The sequence below is a fragment of the Emydura macquarii genome, unplaced genomic scaffold (assembly GCF_026122565.2).
Source record: "Emydura macquarii macquarii isolate MOO-44397 ecotype Brisbane River unplaced genomic scaffold, CSIRO-AGI_Emac_v2 contig_2846, whole genome shotgun sequence".
NCBI lineage: Eukaryota > Metazoa > Chordata > Testudines > Chelidae > Emydura > Emydura macquarii.
The window spans coordinates 3,940,906-3,954,795 of record NW_027132983.1 but is presented as its reverse complement, the minus strand read 5'-3'; the positions used below and the strand labels follow the sequence as shown (position 1 = coordinate 3,954,795).

The 13,890-nt window shown below is 41.6% G+C and overlaps 1 protein-coding gene across 1 annotated transcript in view; it reads left to right on the top strand.

Moving 5' to 3' along the window:
• CENPP (centromere protein P) overlaps nucleotides 1-13,890 on the top strand; it is a 280,800-nt gene that overhangs the window by 10,079 nt on the left and 256,831 nt on the right. The window contains exon 5 of the mRNA XM_067568164.1: nucleotides 9,021-9,117. Coding sequence (XP_067424265.1) covers nucleotides 9,021-9,117 — 97 coding nt within the window. The remainder of the gene's footprint in view (nucleotides 1-9,020; nucleotides 9,118-13,890) is intronic.

Genomic DNA, 13,890 nt, shown 5'->3' with positions numbered 1-13,890 from the left:
CCAAGAAAATGTCTCTAGATGTTTTTTAATGTGGGTAAACATGTTTTTCCGTAGACTTGTTCTGGGAAATAGCTGAACTTTTTTGGCTGAAATTTTCCCCAAAAATATCAGCTTGAGGCAGACGCCTCACTTGAAAATCTTTGACCCAAAATTTTAAAGATTCACCAAGTTTTAAGTAAGTGATAACAAGGTCTTATAATGATAAGTGTTGGGTAATGTTAATAGGTCATTGTGACTGAATGTTTTGTGATGTATCATTTGAAAAATAACTCACTGATCAATATTATCATGGTGAAATGTGAAATATTGCTACATTGTGTGTAAAGTTCTGAAATCTGCACTGTATGATGATAAAGGTACATGTTCAAATCTCATAGCACCAATTAAGGGACAGCTGGTTAAGCAGGGCTTAAACAAAGGGATGTGTGGTTACTTAGTGTTTGCATATAAGATGTCAACAGAATCCTCAGACAGCAAGAGAGAAAAGAAAGAAGACAAAGAAAATCTGCCTCGCAGCATACACAGATGACAGAAAACAGCATGTAGCATCTTTCCTCACTAGATTCCATGTTTCCTTCTGCTTACTTGCATAGAACTTTGAGGTTGGCTGAATTATGAAAGTGAGGAGCAAACATCCCAAGGTGTATTTCTCCGTGTCCACCTCCTTCTTTGTACCTGAGAACACAAAAGAAACAGCCATTGGACTTTGGGGGAGGGGTCCTGACCTAAAAAGTTTGGTCAGTAATTCTGTTAAAAGGATGTAAGGATTTCACTCTGAATCAAGTATAGTTTGTTAGGTTCCAGGAAGTATGTTATCTTTATTTTTCTTGTAACCATTTCTAATTTTTATGCCTCATAACTTGTACTCATCTCTTTGTAGTTAAATACATTTGTTTTGTTCTTTAATTGAAACTAATTCAGTGTGTTTAAATTAAATTGTCTGGTTATTCCATTTGAGTGGCAAGTTGTTGTGTATTGTTTCCTTAAAGGGACAACAGACCTAATATCTCTGGACTGTCCAGGAGATGACTGGACAGTCCAGAACATATATTTTGGGTGGAAAATCCAGGACTGGGAGTGTGTTGGGGTCACTTTGCAGGAGTAACCAAGGCTGGTAAAAGCCAGAGTGTAAATGGCAGGCTGCAGTTACATACAGACATTCAGGGTATTACTTACAAGCTGTTTGTGATTGGCCTAGGTTCAAGCTACTGCAGCAAGAAATTGAAGGGCACCCAAGGTTGCCCTTGACTCCTCACTGGTCTTGATTGCACCCTGGTATGCTACATTTGTGCTACCAGCTTTGCCTACAATGGTCTTTTTTAAAACAAATTTAATAATTTTCTTGAAGTGACCTGTAAAGTAAAAAACATGTTTATCACTCTTATCAGAGAGGGGAGAAGTAAGCTGAGGCACCGCTGGGATTTGAACCTAGGATCTCCTTTTTACTAGATGGTGTTTAACTAGCTAAGCCATGGTACCTAGTGTTACCATCCTCACAAGTTAGGTCAGGCCAGGCATGTAAGGCTACTACTGGTACCACAGAATTTAATACAACCTACCGTGGATCACGTGCTTGGAGACTGAATTAGGAACCCCACCAGTCATGAAGTGGTGGTGGTGGGTATGCCAGATACTCATTGGAATGAAAAACAACATCCACAAAGGAGTAATTCCATCTGGCATTGATGCTTTATAGCCACTTCTTGGTTGAAGAAAGGCTAGAGGAGAAATCTTTGAACCGAATTCACTCAGGAGAAAGCATCAGGTGGTTGCCATTATAACTCGTCTGTGCCTTCTGGCATCTCCTGCATTGGTGCTATTTTTTAAGCATCTTGGTCTTTCAAACCTTTTGGGCCCAATCAGCTCACCATTCAGGTCTAGCATCCTATCATGCATTGCTTTGCAACTGTGCTGTATGCATTCTGGGATTTTTCACACAATTGTTGTGGGATTCCTACTGGAAAGCAGTGAAATTTTGGAATTTGGGATCAAATTAAGTAATTCCCAAGATTCCTCCTTTATTCCATCATTCATCTGTGTTTTGCAAGCCAGTTCCATTTTCAAAGTGCTGTCTGGAAACATGGAGGAGGCATTGGCAAGCACTTCAATCCTTATGGTGGTCAGTATGAACAGGTTGTTGCAAGAATATCTCGATTTGTTTAGTTACTTCAAGACCAGGGCAATAATGGCCTCTTAGAAGGAGGAGGCTAAAATTGAGCAACACTTCTTGATATTTCCTGGAATGATATCTGTGCTGGTAACGTGCTGCTTTTGGTCTCTGCAATGACTGGAGGCCTCACTAGTGCTATACACCTGGGATGACCAGCAGCGGTGGCAGAACTTTAGAATGTCCGAAGCTACTTTCCTAGAAATCTGTGCAGAGTTTGTCCCAGAGCTGCAACAGCAGAACACCTTTCTGAGAGCTTCCCTTAGCACAGAGAAGTACCTGGCCATCACCATTTGGAAGCTCACTACTTCTGATTGCTACTGGTCAGTAGCTAACCAGTTTGGTATCAGTAGATCAACCATCTCCTGGATCCATAGACTTTAAGGCCAGAAGGGACCATCATGATTGCAGGCCACAGAACCTCACCCACTCATTCCTGTAATAGGCCCATAACCTCTGGCTGAGTTACTGAAGTCCTCAAATCTTGATTTAAAGACTTCAAGTTAGAGAGATTCCAGCATTTACTCTAGTTCAAACCAGTAGGTGATTCAGGCTCCATGCTCCAGAAAGGAAGATGGAAAAATCCTTTGGTCTCTGCTAATCTGACCTTGGGAAAATTTCCTTCCCAACCCCAAATAGGGCGATCTGTTAGAGCCTCAGCATGTGACTTACCAGACAGACACCTGGAATTCTCTGGAAGGAATTCTCTGTAGTAAGTCAGTCCTCCCTGTCTAATGTTCCATCCCCATCGGTAGGACATATTTGCTAATAGCAGATGCAGATGGGCCATATGACATTGTAGGCAACCTCATCATACCATCTCCTCTGTAAACTTATCAAACTATCTTGAAATAAGTTAGATTTTTTTTTAGCTCTCTCTGCTCCTCTTGGAAGGCTGTTCCAGAACTTCACCCCTCTGTTGGTTAGAAACTGTCAAGTAACTGGACCTAAAAATGCTGCCATGGCTAAACAGCAGAGTAAAAAGTGATTAAAGGAAAAAAGGCATGCTTTAAAAATTGGAAGTCAAACCCTACTGAGGAAAATTGAAATGAGGATAAACTCTGGCAAAGCAAATGTAAAAATATAATTAAGCAGGCCAAAAAAGAATTTGAACAACAACTAGCAAAAGATACATATTAACAGCAAAAAAAAAAATAATAAAAAAAAAATACAGTGAATCAAAATCGAGAAGCCTGCCGAACAATAAGTGGGGTCATTGAATGATCAAAGTGCTAAAGGAAGACCAAGTCATTGCAGAGAAGCTAAATGAATTATTTGCATTGGTCTTCACTATAGAGGATGTCAGGGAGATTCCCATACCTGAGTCATTCTTTTTAGGTGATAGATCTGAGGTCATTGTTGTGTTGGATTTAGAAACAGAATTAAAACTGGAGAAGGCCAAATCAAAGAGGAAATGCTTTCTTTATCCAAGGAAGATTCAGCCATGTCTCTAATCCATGTACTGGCGAACATCATTGGAGAATGACAGCACCCCAGCAAAGGCCACTGCTTCAACTAGAAGTAGATACTCTCTTCTGTCCATCTTGTTTGTAATACGATCATGCGCCACAATGAAGGATAGACCATTCTGTTTCCTCCTGAGAAGAGGCCAGGCATGCTCTCAGCCCCTGTGGGTTACCAGTGCTTGACCTGTGTCACTTGCCACAAAGAAGGGCATCAAGTTCCTTGCAGTCTCTTGAGGTGTTTTTCCATTTAAATTGGGTTTGACTTGCTATTTTTAAAGGATGCCTTTTTGCATTTAACCACCTCTTTTACTCTGCTGTTTAGCCATGGTGGCATTTTTCAATTCTGTAAAGATGTATGGGCTGGACTGGTCTCCACCCCAGGGATTCTGATCTCTCCTTTCACCTTTCTTGCTTTGATCATACTCTTTTTTTAATCTGACACTGCTTTCAAATATTTTTGGCTTTATTCCCTTCCCAGCTGTTCTCCTGAATGACCTGTTGTGAACAAACTTAATGTTCTATGTGAAACAAAAGTTACTGTTTTGACTACAATTGGTTGATGTCAGTACTAATAGTCTGCGATTTAAACTGTGAATGACATGATGAGTGAATTTAGTTCTTGGTGCTGATTGTTTCAGTAGAAAAGCAAGTTAATTTTTCTTACCTGTATTGTAACTGACCCTATCTGTGCATAATCTTGTTGAGTCTTTCCAAGACAAACCTTCTGATGTCATGAAGTTGTTAATCAGTTGGAAGCACTCTTCACCAATGATGCAGTTTGGTGGTTCCTTGCAGTATAATTTTTCTTTCACACGCAAAATAATTCAAGCACATTTAGTTCTGTGAATTTGTCAACCTGGATGTGAAATCAGTGCAATATTTGTATCTTTATAAAGTAATTCTATTCTTAACTTCATCCATATATCCAATATGACATTTAACTGTGTCATTCAATAGAGGGATCATCTGTATGTTGTTGGCAGCTCCTTGCAGTTGACAATTCTATACACCTTTCCACAATAACACGAAGAGACAGTTCTCAGTGGTGTGGCTTTTCTTTATTCCTGAGTATTCTTAATGCTGTTGTAATTAAGTGTTAAGCAACTTTTTTTGGAAATGTTTGTAGTTATTATTACACATCTAATTTTAAGTTCATGCAGTAGCCTTTAGAAAAAATTGTGGTGGCTTCTGCAGGTACACTGAATAATTCATCTGAAATGTTGTTGAAGTTTAAATGGCATCATGTTTTCTTTTGATAAGATATACATGTACTGATGGCAAGAACCATCACTATGTTCTGATTGTAAAACTATAGTTTGTATTGCCCTGGTTCTGTTTCGTTTGTATGTTGCTTTTATTTCTAACTCGCTGTGAGCACTAACATCCTGAAGTAGAAAGCTCTTCCAATTTAGCTGGCATGACCAAAATTTGTTGGCTGTCTCCACTTCTATTGTGTATATTTGCAGAACATATTTTCCTAATGACAAATTTATCTATGTTGAAATTTTGGGTGTGTAAATGTTGTTTTGCATGATCAAGTTTACTTACTGCTACTTATCTAATGCCAACCAGACAAAGCCAAAAGTTCAAGAAATTTATTTCTTCCTCTCTCACACTGTTACTCCCTGGCACTGAGACTTCTTCAGAAGTGTCAGACAGCAAGATTCCCAAAGTTTGCTCTCTCTGTATTAGTATACGGTGGCAGGTTCTAATTTATATTGGGGTAAATTCCTTTCCAAAACTTTGGTGACGTGCTAGCTTATAAAATAGAGACACAGTGGGTGAGGTAATATCATTTATTGGGCAAACTTCTGTTGGTGAGAAAGACAAGCTTTTGGACTTACACAGAGTCCTTCAGAAGAGGAATAGATATGTACCACATATGTGTTAACTACTTGTGCTAAACAATCCATTCCACCATATATTTAGGTGTGACACTCTGAGTGTGTGTCCCAGATCTGAAGAAGAGCTCTGTGTAAACTCGAAAGCTTGTCTCTCTCACCACAGAAGTTGGCCCAGTACAAGATATTGCCTTACCCACCTTGTTTTTCTAATACCGTGGGACTGACATCACTACAACAACAAGAAATACAACTTTTAATATAGGTTAGCTTGGCGGAATTAGATTTTTAAAATAATTTCAATGGATAATATCGATGTTTATTTTTAAGCATTTTGTTTTAGTTTTTTATCAGTTTAAATGTTTGCAGTTGTGCAAAATTCTGAAGGGCAGATAATAGATGATCAGGCAATAATTATCTAATGAGAATAAATGTTGTGATTAAAAAAAGTTACCTCACATGCCAAAATATACAAAATAAATATCCTTAAACTCCAAGTTCTCAAGCAGTGTTTTTCTTTCTTTGCTGATTTATAAATTTCTGTTATGATCTATGGAAGTATTTTTTTCATCTGTTTTTGGGTATAGAGTGAAATCAATGTTTACTGAGGTTTACCAATAAAAATTGAATCTTCCAAGCCTAAATATAAGCTAGTCAGAATCAAGATAAATTTAGATCTGCATATAATGACTGAGACAAAAAAAGTTTGTTTCATGACAACAGATGTTTAAACCATATTGGAAAAAAGATGAGCAGCTTGTGTTCTACCACTGTGTTCCAGTGTCAAAAAGTTGTACCTATCTTGTGCTTAGTGCTAATAGAAGATAGCAGGCCCTGTGGCAAAATATTACATCATCTCCTTTGGCTGATTTACTCCTATTGTTCTCAGTGGGATTAATTCTGTCTGAAAGAAATTCTAGTTAAAGTTGAAAGATATACGACATTTAAAAGAACCCCAAACAGTAATTAGCATTTTTTTTTTTTTTTGCTGTAAACTAGGTAAGCTGTGTTTTTATTTTTTCTGCCCCACCCAGACGCTGTGCTGGCTCCATTATTGGTTGTTACCCATAGTTTCAGACAGCCTATAAACCATACGTCCCATATTTAATTTTAACCCAAAATCAATGTTAAAACTGAGTACATTGTGTCAAGCTGTCTGGAGTGGGCCATGAGCATGAGTGCCAATTTCAGGGTAGACTGTTCAGGAATAGGGCACAAACCCCAAACTGATTGTACGTTCTATAATTAGATTTCATCAACCAAGTAACAAGTGTGAACTGCTAAAGCACTGTAACAGCCTTAACAAGGGGTCGCAGAGAGTCCCCTTTGGCACTGTGATCTGTCATGCCATCGAAGCAAGCATGTCTTTGCTTATGCCAAAAAACACAATACTACACCAAAATCCTTACACCAAAAATCAGAATATTATTCAGGTTGTTTCTAGTCTCAAAGGACCAGTCACTTATCCCAGGTCAGTTGTACACCAGATTTCTCAACAAAGACAATGCCTGTAGCCAATCCTGTAATAAATTAACTAAAGATTTATTAACTAAGAGAAAGAAAGGAACAGGAGAGTTATTTACAAGGTTAAAGTAGATAAACATACACATGCAGTTGAGTTAGTCTTAGGTTTCAAAAGATAATAGAAATTACTTTAATAAGCAAACTCTATATGACCTTTAGGGTTAATTCCAGCTAAACAGCTGGAGACCGCTGCCTTATGCTTAGAAATCATCACCCCTCAGAGTTTAAGCAGCATAGAGAGCATCCTTCTTATCAGAGATTTTTATTCCCTTCCCCCAACGTTCAAACAAGTGTGATGCCTGTTTCGTGTGTGTGTGTGTGTGTGAGTGAGAGATCAGCAAAGTCTTAGTCCTTTTGATGCTTCACTATGGCTCATTTGGTTTCAGTAGGCCTTCTTGGGTGCAGGAGAAGAACTTTACAATAATTAATGCGTCTTCCGGTTTGGTGAGTTACACAGTTATAGAGGTTTACAGTGCAAACACTCAATATAACTTTATACTATGGGCTACAGAGGTTATAGATGAGATCAATACAAGCATCATCCTACAAGTATTTTATCAAATCTAAACACATTCTTATCAACTTAACATCTATTTTAACAATGGTAACACACAGATAAGACAGATTATGCATTTGTCCATGTTCAGTGAGGCCTGGAGTCTTGGCATGAGCTGGCACCTGGTCTGCCAATGTCACACAGAGAGAATATCTTGCATCGATTTTTTTATGGAATTAAAAATTCTTGAGCAGTTTTATTAAAAATGTATCATTATAGATGTGAACTCAAAAACAAAAAGTTTTGGTGGAAATGGTCCAAACAGTGGTTTCTTGAGGTTTTAATAAGGGATAGAACATTGTAACTTTTTGGGTTTTTTTCCCCAAAGACAGCACAATGGGGCCCTAATCCGGTTGAGTGCTTTGTGCACTAGCATAATTTAAATGATTAACAACAAAAATAATACTGTTCAATACTGTACTCCTTTTGCATACAGAAGTTACAATAATGTAATGGAATTGTTTCATGTGAAAAGATACAGGCTCAGGCTAATGTAAATGTGCCAGAAATATAGGAACATCTCTGTTTGAAGTTACAACGTATGATTTGGTGAACAGAATATCTTGCTGCTCCATTGAAAATCCAGTTTCCAGGTTAATCTTGGGCAGTTGAACATAATACAGGCAGAGGTGGAAATCTTGGTATCTATTGTCTTTCAAAGATGTGGTTGAGTTGTGCAAAGCTCATAAGCATAGCCAGTTAATAGTTCAGAAAATCATAGCATTCTTGGCATGAACTATCAGTCCATATGGCTAGAACATAAGGTATAGTGGTGGTATTTTCTAAAAGCGTTGTAAAATACTAATGCTGAAAATAAATTGTTGGGTTGGTAGCCCCACGACTTATGTCATGGTGTTGAAAATGAGCTAGTAACCCCATGATTATTGCTCAGATGTACTATGGTCTTGAAGACTGCATTCTGGTGGTCCAAGAAAGTGAGAAGAGTCTCTGTTGTTATAGAATGTGTGTTGTGAGTACAGGAGGCGAGAGACCTTACTTGAATCCTTAAAGCTGCTAACACTGGACTGGGAGGGATAGGAATCATGGTTCAGAAATATGAAAACAAATATATATTAAAATAAAAAATGACCATACTTAAAATAAATGTTGTAATGTTAAAACTACATATGTTTATCTTATTTGTTTTTCTCTTTCGTTTTGATAGTGTCCCATAGATTCTCTTTACATCTTACTAGCAGTAGTACTCCAGAAATCTTAAAAACTAATATCTTGATTCTCCAATGAGCACTTCACGGATACCTATTGACTTAAATCAGATTCCTTGCAAGTGGTGCAGGGTTCTTCCATTATGCAGCTTGTTGCAAATTCTGGGCCTAAGAAACACAGCTAATGAATTTAGCTATAATTTAGCAGAAAAAAAAGTGTGATATATACTCATCAGATACTTTTTACCAAAACTGCCTGAAGGCATTATATATTGTTTTTTTTCTCCCCCCCCCCTGCAGTGCTGAAGAGCGAGGAAACCTTTTGCTATTTTTCAGAAGCCTTTCTTCCTTTGCAGAGTGGTGTGAACATCGTAAATGCACCTTCAAACATTTCAAGGTACAGTGTGACAAGACATTCTGTATATTTCATCCCCTATCATCCCTAAGTGTTTGTTTTAATAATGAAGTTTTATGATGAAAAGGCAAATTGAACATAAGTACTGCTTTCTATAGCAGTTTTCAGAATAATAGAATAAACTTAATTTTGTGTAAAACTCATTTTTTAATATTACTGTCATTGAACTTTCAATTGGAGAGGAAAGAACATTATCCAAAGGTTTATAAACTTACTGGCTATTTTGTGTGTGTTATTTACAAGAGACAAATTCTTTAATAATGTGGAATTTAGGTTGATTTTGTCATAGCATTTTTCATGTTCTTGTCCAGACAAATTGCAGTCTGATTAAATCACTTGTAAAAGCAACAGTGAATTTGAAATAATGTGCCCACTGCAACTTCATGTGAATGGGTTTTTGTCTAGCTAGATGGAAGAAAAGCGGTGTTACCCTTTTAAGGGCTCCTGTACAGCAGGTGGGGAGAAGAAGTAAAGTTTACAAGGAAGGACAAGAAGGGTATGAAGCAACTCAGGCCAGGTCAAGGGAAGGTCATTGTATTGTCTTTCCTGCTGACTGGAAGAGGGTGGGTGGGTGGGTGGGGAGGAAGGTGGTGGTATTTATGCTCCATGCAGCTATGGTGTGCTCTCTTTACCAGGATTGGGCTGGCAACATGACTGTAAAAGCATCAGTGAGATATGAAATACTGTATATATCTGCAGTGTTTTTTAAAATGTAGGGCATCCGATGTTTTTAAGTGATGAAAATAAGCCAATACTTTGGTAGGTGGTGCAACTGAGATTTCTTTTCAGGGTAACTAATGCAAAATAATATGTCAAAATAAAGCAACATTTGACGGTTCTGTGACCTCTAAACACTGCTTCATAGCTGTGATAGAACAACAATTTCAGTTTGAATCTCAATCTCTTCACATCTCTGGAAGGTAGCATTCCCATTTTGAGCTATTTTACATAGGTAGGGGAGCAATTGTCCCTTAATTTTAATTGGAGCTTAGTAGTCTGAATATAATGTACTTTAAATGACAGTGTTCCTCATTCAGTTGATTTCTTGCTTTTGTTTTTTATAATTTTTCCTCTAACTAATTTGTTCCTTAGTGGTGGTTGTTCATTCTGCTTTAGTTTTATTGGGAAGAACAGTGATTTACATGTTAAAAAACCAAACCGATTTGCAAAATATGTACTCAGCATACCAACTCAAAGCAGTACAATTATTCCCTAGAATTTTTATAAGCACATTAATTTCAGATGTTACCTCTTGCAGGTAAAAATAAAAGTCTTATGCAAGCTGTGACTGTACAACAGTGCGCCTCATATTAAAAATGTCATGGGATTTACCCATCCAGATCGATTATAATAGTAATGTCATAAAATGTAATGCTACAGCTTTTTACTAAAATGCATAATTTGGTATAAAGTTTATGGGGAAATTACTTAACATTTACAGTGTTTTGGACCTTAAAACCGACCATCCATCTATCCAAATAAAGAAATATACATAAAAAACTTAGCAATCTTTTCTTACCAAACATGAATCCTTTCACTGTAGTCTAGGAAAGGAATAGATTCCAAAGATATAGCTACACTACTTGAGGAAAGATGCAGAGACTTCCTGTTTTTGACAGTGTATTTTACATGCTTAAAAATAGAAATGGCCAGTTAGACAAAATCTAATCCTGAAGCTAACATTCAAATGATGATCTATCTTCGTTCTGTCATTACTCAAGAAAGTTCCCATTGGTCCTTGGTAAAGCTGGAGGATTTCAGTCCATGTGCAGTTTATTGACAAAACATATAGTAAGAGCCAATGGAAATTTTAAGAAAAAATGGAATATTTTGAGTCAAGTTTTCTCCATTTTATGGATGTTTTAAATATTTTTTACACTTTTGAATAGGAATGACATGGCCATTCACTTATACATGATTACTAGCTTTGGAGGTGATTTTAAAATTTGTCTTGAAAGTAGTATAAGCATATATAGTCATACAAAAATTAGCTTAGCAAAGCAGCAGAATGATTGAGGTTCTACTTCAAGTGATTGCTCAGATCCATTCCAATATAGGTGAGTGCACGCCACCGTGCACGGGTTCCCAGAACTTTTTTCCCCTTAGCAGACTCCGTAGGGTCGGCTCTGGTGCCACTTGGAGTGCCGCGCGCATGCCGTGGTATATGAGGCCCCTCAGTTCCTTCTTTCCGCCCGTGAAGGTTGCTGGAATGTCTCTTGCTTCTCGCAAGTACCTTCCCCTTTTAGAAACTTTGTTGTGCATAGTTAGTTAAGTGTTCATTAAGTAGTTAAGTAGAGTAGTTTAGGATTCAATAGAAGCCCTCAGGGGCTTAGGGTGACCGGGCCATGCCCAGGTCACCTGACTTTAAGCCTTGTGCCACTTGTGGCAAGGCTTTCCCAATTAGTGACCCTCATGATCGCTGCCTCAAGTGCCTGGGAGAGCAGCACTGGAGGGAAAAGTGCCGGATTTGTAATGCTTTCAAGCCTAGGACTCAGAAAGAGCGGGACATTCAGCTGAAAGCTATTTTAATGGAAGCAGTGCTCTGACCGGCCTCCGAGCTGCCTCGTTCCACTTCGGCACTGAGCGTATCCTCGGTGCAGAGCGCACCACTGGCACCAGAGTCAACTCGGCACAAGGAAACATCTCCGATGCCGAAGAAGAAGAGGCGGCAGCGCACGGAGCACACACACTCCCCTGCACCATCGATACGGGCGGGGTCGAGTGCAGAGGTGCACCAGCCACGGCCTGTAGAGCATGCTCCGGTGCCTGCATCTCCAAGCAGGGAACCTCCCCCAGATCCTGGGGGTGGGGAGTGCCCCTGCAGGTGTCGTCGACTCTGGAGGCTTGTCAGGCATCAAGAGCCCTCTTGGCCTTGCCCACACCTCCGCGACCCGACCCCCCCCCCCCCCAGCCGAGGGAGAGAGGGCCAGTGTCCCGGGGCAAACCCACGCTGGGTCCCCCCCGGAGGCTGGTTGAGACCCCCGACGGGAAAAGTCTCCCGCTGGACGGTCACCGAGGGTAGAGCATGGAAGCTCCCCTCTCAGCTCCGAGTCCTGCTCGTCGAGCGGATCCTCCCCGCGGTACTGAGGTTGGTCCCTGGCACCGGAGGCAGCTCTTGCAAGGCAGCACCGCTCGAGGGCCACCTTGCGGCGCAGAGACAACCCTCACTCCCAGTCCCTGGCATTGAGCCATTCATCCAGGCGGCACCGGACCCGGTCACCGGCACAGAGTCCGACACCAAAGGGCTTGCCCACCTCAGCGCATCGCAGATCCCGGTCTTCGGAGTCGGATTTGGCACCGTGAGGCTCTTGACATCACTGTTCCTAGTCCCCTAGGGGCAAGTGGCACCACAAGTTGTTGGTGCCAAGACGGCAGGCATTGTCCTCAAGCTCCTTGGAGTGCACCTCCTTGCACCGTTCGAGGCAGCACCGGCGTTCTTCATCTGCCTCCTCAGAGTCATCAAGGGTACGGTCCCCGGCGCGGAGCGGCACCAAGGGTCAGAGACGAGCTCGGCACCACCGCTCCAGCGGCTCCGGGTCCCTGAAAGGGCGTCCAGCCGTCGCCAGGAGGCTCCTCAGCCGGTGCTGATGCCAGCCCCAGGTTGGCCCCAGGGTCCCTGGCAATGGCCCTATTGAGACCCATGGGAGGCGCATATGGGACAGGGGACAGTGTCCGTCCTATCCTCGGGCGCAGTTGGTGCCCCCCGCACCAGACAAGGAATACAAGGACCATTCCATGGACGAGGAATCGAACCCAGGGGAGGGACCCCCTACGGGGCCCAGACAACAGGGGGGTGAGCACCCACAGTCCTCCTCCTCCTCACCAGATGAAGCAGCTTCTAGGGACCACAGTGCGCCACTGAGAGACTTCAGAGCGCACCAGGAGCTGCTGAAAAGGGTGGCCTCCAATTTGAATTTGGAGGTCAGGAAACTCTTAGAGGAGGAGGATCCCCTTTTTGGTGTTCTGGGAACAGAGGCCCATCAAGGGTGGCTCTGCCGGTTCATGACAGGGTTCTTAAACTGGTTAAGGCCCTGTGGCAAACCCCTGCCTTGGTCGCCCCTACATCCGAGGGCGCCGAAAAGAAATATTGCATCCCAGCTGAAGGGTTCAAATTCCTATTTACTCACCCGGCCCCGGGAACCCTGGTGGTGGGGGTGGCCAATCAGAGGGACTGGCAGGGGTACCAAGGTTCCACTCCCAAGAACAAGGAGAACAAGAAAATGGACTTGTTTGGGAGAAAAGTTTACTGGGCCCTTACAATTCCGGATTGCAAACCACCAGGCCCTATTGGGCAGGTATAACTTCAATCTCTGGGACTCCCTCAGATGGTTTGCTGAGGCATTGCCCCAGGAGCAGGCAGCGGACTTCGCCACGGTCCTCATGGAGGGGATCACGGTGGTGGGGGCGGCACTCCAAACCGCCAGCGATGCTGCAGACACGGCAAGCAGGGCCATGGCCTCTGCCATCGCCATGAGGCAGTGTTCGTGGCTGCAGTCCTCAGGGCTCTCACAGGAAGTGCAGCAGTCGATACAGGACCTCCCCTTTGATGGGTCAGGCCTGTTTTCAGAAAAGACTGATGAGAAGCTGCATGGCCTTAAGGATTCGTGGGCCACGCTGCGTTCCTTGGGCCTTTATACACCTTAAGACTCAAGGCGTCAGTCGCAGCCACAGCAACAACCTGGGTTGCCGCCTAGGCCCTTTCAGCCTAGTAGGGGCAGAGACAGGAACAGGGTGTTCGGACGATGTAACTGACCT